The 6699-nt window shown below is 37.5% G+C and overlaps 1 protein-coding gene across 1 annotated transcript; it reads left to right on the top strand.

The window, feature by feature from the left end:
• The first annotated feature begins 3003 nt into the window (after positions 1-3003).
• Positions 3004-5921, top strand: LOC122023626 (GTP cyclohydrolase 1-like). The gene is made up of 2 exons (XM_042581850.1): positions 3004-3515; positions 4426-5921. The coding sequence occupies exons 1-2, from the start codon at positions 3251-3253 to the stop codon at positions 5670-5672; spliced, it is 1512 nt and encodes a 503-aa protein (XP_042437784.1). The 5' UTR covers positions 3004-3250; the 3' UTR covers positions 5673-5921.
• Positions 5922-6699: the final 778 nt, after the last annotated feature.

Here is a 6699-nt window from a genome sequence, read left to right as displayed (position 1 = left end):
ATTTTGACATTACCTTTTGAGTCATATTTAGTTTTAAATATCCATTTTATAACCAACTGATTTTGTACCTTCAGGTAATTCGACAAGTTCTTAGATGTTATTGTCTGCTAAAGACTTTAACTCTTCCTTAATGACTTCAATCCATCTCTCAAAGTTAGAGCATCGCTTGACTTCTTGAAAAAAATATATGATCACTTTTCGACCCTATGTTAAACTCATACTTTTCGAGATAAACATAATCATGAGAAATTATGGATCTGCTTTCCCCTAGTGGATCACCTTAAAGGTACTTATAGTTAAGGTAGTTGAGATATTTGCTCATTCATACAGGGCAATATCTCAACTTAAGTGAAAAGTCCCTCCAATTGCATTAGAGATGACACAGAAATATCTTAGTTTACTACTCCTAATGGATGTATAATATCCATAATGTAAGGTATAGATATCATACCGCTATTCATTGCACTAGTAGTAACCACAACCTCCTCAAAAGATATGTCCCTAATCATTATGCTCCCATTATCCTCAGAAAAATTTGCATTTTTCATCTTGAAAAAGGACTTATTCGAGGAGTCATAAAATTTATAACCCCTAGACTTTTAAAGTAACCTATAAAAGTAACCTATAAAATTGCAGTTGACAGTCCAAAAGTTCAGTTTCTTTTCATTAAGCCTATAAGGTCTAGTCTCAGCTGGACAACTCCAGATGTATATATGTCTAATGCTAGCCTTCCTACCCATCCACATCTCATATGAAAATTTAGATACTACCTTACTAGATACTATCTTAAGTAGGTATACTGTAGTCTTGAATGTCTCACCACATAAAGACTAGTAAAGAAGAAAAAAATCATCATACTTCTTACCATATCTTTTAGAGTACGATTTCATTATTCAGCCACATCATTCTGATTGAGATTACCAAGTATGATATATTGATGTACGATTCCACACTCAGTAAGGTAATTTACAAAAGGACCAAAATGTTATTTACTTGATTTCTCATACTGCCTATAGTATTCACCATCACAGTTAGACCTAACGACCTTAATTTTCTTACCTAGTTTATTTTCAACTTCGGCTTTGAAAAACATTAAGCCTACCAATAAAAAACCTACAAAAACTAAATGGAGCAGAAGTAGTCGACTAATACTTGATAACAATCTACTGATGAGAATTAGTCGAGTTCTTCAATCAGCTAGAAAACCTTCTGTTCTCTACCCATTGCAAACAGTTGACTGGTACTCAATGACAGACGTTTACAGAAGATAGTCGAGTGCCCCAGTGGAATTAAAAATATTTTATGCTCAACCTAAACAACAACATTTGATTGATCTCAAATTGTAGTTGACTAATACAAATCAGTTGAGTGCCTTGGTCAAGTAAAAAATTTACTATTCTTGATTCGAGAATAATAGTTGATTGGACCATGATAGCAGTTGAGTGCCCTAATCGACTAAAAACCATTCTGTTCATGATTACGAGCACAATATTCGATGAAATAACTTGTGGCTCTAATACCACTTGATAGATTGTTTTCTAAACATGAATTTTAAACCGTATGAACTTAACAAAGAAAACATGTACAAGATCTAGTAACATAGAAATTACAACAATAACAACAACAACCAAACCTTTTCCCACTAGGTGGGGTCGGCATAAATTAAGACGATGCTCTAACATAGAAATTACAGCATAAATTAAATTGCATAAATTAAGACGATGAACCTAAATGCAACGAAATTGTCATTATCTTTGTCATCATTGAAATCCTGTGATCCTACGAAGAAGCAATAAGCGTGGATCTTCCTTAGAGATTTGGGCGATGGCACCGTACTCTCATCACCAATGGGTAGTAGAAAAATCTAGAATTACTCAATCCTATGGAAATCACGTTTTATATATAGCCATGGATTCGATTCTATTACCAATCTATCATTGATAATAGAACAGATTAACGGGTTCAATACATGTAAACTCACATACGATAACATAACCCCACAATTAACATTAATTAGATCATGTATAGGTTTGTTCTGTAATGATATAAATCTGATGTTATAAATAACTTGCAAACCCATCAAATAGTGAGATAAAATCCAACACATCACATTGATCCCCATCAGTAATTTTCATATGAAAACCCATGGAATGAAATGTAGAACCGGAAAAGGTAGTAGGGCTAGGGGTGACAATTTTTGACCCGATATGAAAACATGACCCGAATCAAACACGAAAAAATCAGGTTAGGGTTGGGTAGTTTCGGGTTCGGGTCGAAATTGGGTCGACCCAATTGACACAATTAATAAACAGATCGGGTTCGGGTCAACCTGAAATGACCCAATTATAACCCGCGAGCCCGTTTATAATTATAAATTTAAACTAAAACTACAAATTTAAAAAAGTTAAAAATCCTAAACATAGAAATGTGCTATTGATAGTAATGTTGCTATGATTTATCATTTATGATATGAATTTTCAATTTACGTAGATAAATGTTATTTTTAATTTTTTATTTAATATATAAAATTTTTTTATTGAATTTAGGTCATGTTCGGGTCAAACGGGTTAAACGGGTCAACGGGTTAAACGGGTCAAACGGGTTAAACGGGTCAAATGGGTCGGGTTCGGGTCAAGTGAAAATAAACATATCAGGTTCAGGTTGAATAGTTTGACCCGAATTCATAATCAGGTCGGGTTCAGATTATCATTTTCCAACCCGTTAATCTACCAACCTGAACCCGTCAATCCGAATCCAAATTGAATTATCACCCTTAAGTAGGGCTATGGAGGGAGCGCACAAAAGTTGTATGAGAGACTTTACTTTCTCACCACCCTTTTTCCTTACAAATAATATCAAAGAGAACCTTAAGGTTGGTTTTTGCTGATGACTAGTAGGAGATATCGTCACCTTGAATTCATCTTCTTATTTAATTTTTTTAAGTGAGAAAAAAAAAGTATTGTTTGTGATATTGTTTTATTATTGATAGTTGGATTCGACCCATGGAACCTAGACAAGGCGCACTCTACCGCCCATTAGACTTTGGATTTGGATCGAATCTAATGGCGACGCGATAAGGAGGAGGCGGCGCACCGCAGCAGCGGAGGCAGCGTGGGGGCGTCGATCGACACATCTCGAGGTGCAAGCTCTCCTCCCTCCGTTTCCTTGGCTCTCCTTTCTCTTACCCACTCCTCCCAAGGGCAAAGCTTTGCTCCTCCCTCCCGCTCAGCCACCGCTGGCGTCTCCATCCATGGGCGCACTCGATGCCGGATGCTTCGAGGACGGGCTTCAAAACAGGATCGGATTGGAGGAGGAGGTGGAGGATATGGCGACGGCGGAGGCGGCGAAAGTAGTGGGAGGGTCGGAGATGGATTCCGAGTCCGATGCCGAGTCTACGCGATCGATTGAGGATGCTGTGAGGGTGCTGCTGCAGGGCTTGGGAGAGGACCACGAAAGAGAGGGCCTTCGGAGGACGCCTCATCGCGTCGCGAAGGCGTTCCGCGATGGGACTCGAGGTTCGTGTTCGCCCTTGGTGTTATATCGATTCCTCGCGTTGATCTGCTGCCTAGCCGTTGGTTCTAGGTCCATTAGGATTGCAAAGACGGAACTTTTAGTTTCCGCTTCGTGCTTCTATCATCGTTTCTTAACTTGTTCTGCCTGATCGGCCATTTTTGCTTGTTTTAGTTCAAGAGACGTTGCGCCTTGCTTCAAATGTCTGGCGGCGCTTGAGTCTCGCGTTTTTATTACTTTAAGCGGCTTAAAGGGATTGATGTAAACATTTATGACTTTGGAGATGTTTATTGTTTGGTGGTTAGCAACCAACGTTGTCTATACAGGTTATACAACGTCGACTTCGTAAAATTTAAAGCTTAGCAGTTATTTCATTCTTTTTTTAGTTCTTCGATTTACTTACATTTTTGCTCACGTCATTAAGTTCAATACTCATCTAAACGTCTCATGTTTTGTTGAAATGGTATAGGTTAAGCTGGTTTATGATTTTCCTCTTTGAATTGTCTCTTCCATTGTGAATTATATACCTTTACAATATTAAACTTGCTGACATGAAATATACTTTGTTTGTGAATTGTTTGTATAACCAATCTTTCACTATGGTTCACATCTTGCCTATATTTGACTTTATGGTGCAAGGCTCTATCTTTCATACTTGATTATTAAGTCCTACGATTGTCTAGTTGAAGCTTCCTTTCCATTTGAATGCCATAAGAAACAGGCTCACCTACTCAACCCACTATTTCCAATAATGTTTATCGGCATTCTTGTCCTGCGCTCTTCTTGGTTACTTCAATTACAAATTAATGGCTTACTACGTAATAAGCTTTGGGAGGAATTAGTCATCAATGTATGCATATATGTTTGGAATAATCAGTCAAGTTCTTACTTTGATCTGATTTGTTCTTGTACTAGGCTACAAAGAAAAGGTAAAGGACATTGTGGAAGGTGCCTTATTTCCTGAAGCTGGTTTTGAGACTGGAATTGATCATGCAGATGGAGCCAGTGGACTAGTAGTTGTTCGTGACATCAACCTATTCTCCCACTGCGAGTCTTGCTTGCTTCCATTTAGCATCAAGTGCCATATAGGTTATGTACCATCTCAAGGGCGGATTGTGGGTCTAAGTAAGCTGTCACGAGTTGCAGATGTATTTGCAAAGAGGCTTCAGGATCCACAAAGACTTGCAAATGAAATTTGTGTGGCATTGCATGACAGTGTCAAACCAGCTGGTGTTTCTGTTGCTCTTCAATGTTGGCACATTCAATTTCCTGAAGAGCGTAAGTGTAATTTCAATACTAATTCACTCATATCAGACAAGCAAGGTTGGGTTAAAGTGTTAGTTTCCTCAAGCTCAGGCATTTTTAAGGAAGAGAAAAGCTCTTTCTTGGATGACTTCTTTTCACTTCTGAGGTTAAGAGGTGTAGTCATTGAAAAAGGAGATGCAACTCATTCTCATGTGTCTCATTGGTGCCCATCAAGGTCACTGGAGGTACATTTGTCCAATGGGCATTGTTTGCAAATTTCCGAAAATGATAAGGCTTCTTCTAAGACAACAGTTCCACAGACTTCTATGGTAGCAGCAGTAGCTTCAATTCTCTGCTGTGTTGGGGAAGATCCTTCGAGGAAAGAACTCTTGGGAACCCCATCCCGTTATGTGCAATGGCTCCTGAATTTTAAGAGTTCTAACTCAGATTTTCAATTGAAGGATCACAGTGTATGTAATATGAGTTCTTATGGTGTCACAAATGGAAATGTCACCAGTACAAACGGGATACAGTTGGCATTAAACCTCCCTTTCTGCTCACAATGTGAGCACCATCTCTTACCATTTCATGGTGTTGTACACATTGGATACATGAGCAAACAAGAAGGTATAGATGTTGAGCGATCAGCTTTGCTAACAATGGTTCATTTCTTTGCTTGCAAGCTTCAAGTGCAGGAGAGATTAACTAGACAGATTGCAGAAGCAGTTTATTCCATCTTCAGCAATGGAGTAATGGTTGTTGTAGAAGCTTACCACAACTGCATGATATCAAGAGGGATTGAGAAAGTAGGGAGCAACACAGCTACTATTGCTGTTTTGGGGCAATTTTCTAGTGATCCGAAAACCAAGAGTTTATTTTTCCAGGCAATTGCAAAAAATGCTACTTCTGGGACTTGATGATGATCATGGATTTCATTTCAATCAAATAATCATTATGCTGCAAATGTTAAATTTTTACACTGAAGATAAAACATAGCAGGAATAGTTCCTCCCTGGGGCTAAAGCTGAGTTGCCCAGAAAGCCTTTAATATTCTGAAAGCCAACAAAGTCTTATTTTCTAAAGAATAATGCACATCAAACTGGAGAAAAGTTGTGTACGAGAAAAGTTGTGAACAACAGATGAAGAACATAAAAAAATTTTAAACATTTTTTCCTGGTCTATTATGTATTCGTGATTTATCCAACAGTTTTGCTTGTGGAAGCCATTTTTTACAGGCATTGGCCAACAATTTTAGCCATACTCAATTTCTGTACCCAAAAATTGTGTTATTCTGTAAATTGGTTATTATTGTATTCCAGCTGGTTAGAACTGGTTCATTATAACCTTGATCTTCTTTTCTCTCATTATTAAGAGAGAATTTTAGTTGTGGCTGACTGATTAGTTATTAGTTCCTAGCAAATTGTTAGTATTATGAAACTGGTACATCTTTCATCTTTTTCCGTCAAGTTCTTGATGTTAGTACCACCCTTTGATATATAAACAGATGTGATAGTCTACTTTTTTCTTACAAATTTCTGTTAAAATTTTGTGTTTAAGCTTAGTTTGTTTATATGCCTGTTGATCTTTGGTATTTGCAGATTGTGGAGCTGAAAGCAGTGATCTACACGTTTGAGTTTCAACAGGCCAAAGATGCATACAGAAAGGAAGCATTGTCATTCCTTATCCCTTCTATTAAAAAAACATAACTGTAAGTCTCAATGGTCATTCAATCTTACAAAACTATAGTCACAATCGATAGTACTTACATCTATATAGAACATACCTAGATATCCTACATAGCATATAGCAATCTGTTTAGGTACTTAAGCTACATAGTCTGAACCCTTTGTGATTTATGTACATAGATGCAAGTACTCAACATCTATCCAATACAACATTTACCAACATACCTGATTTCAATGAACATACTTTTATTTACAGCTT

Source organism: Zingiber officinale, chromosome 9B, assembly GCF_018446385.1.
Source record: "Zingiber officinale cultivar Zhangliang chromosome 9B, Zo_v1.1, whole genome shotgun sequence".
In the NCBI taxonomy this organism is placed as follows: Eukaryota; Viridiplantae; Streptophyta; class Magnoliopsida; order Zingiberales; family Zingiberaceae; genus Zingiber; species Zingiber officinale.
Note: the sequence above shows the minus strand (reverse complement) of the source record. Positions and strands in the feature narration are given on the sequence as shown.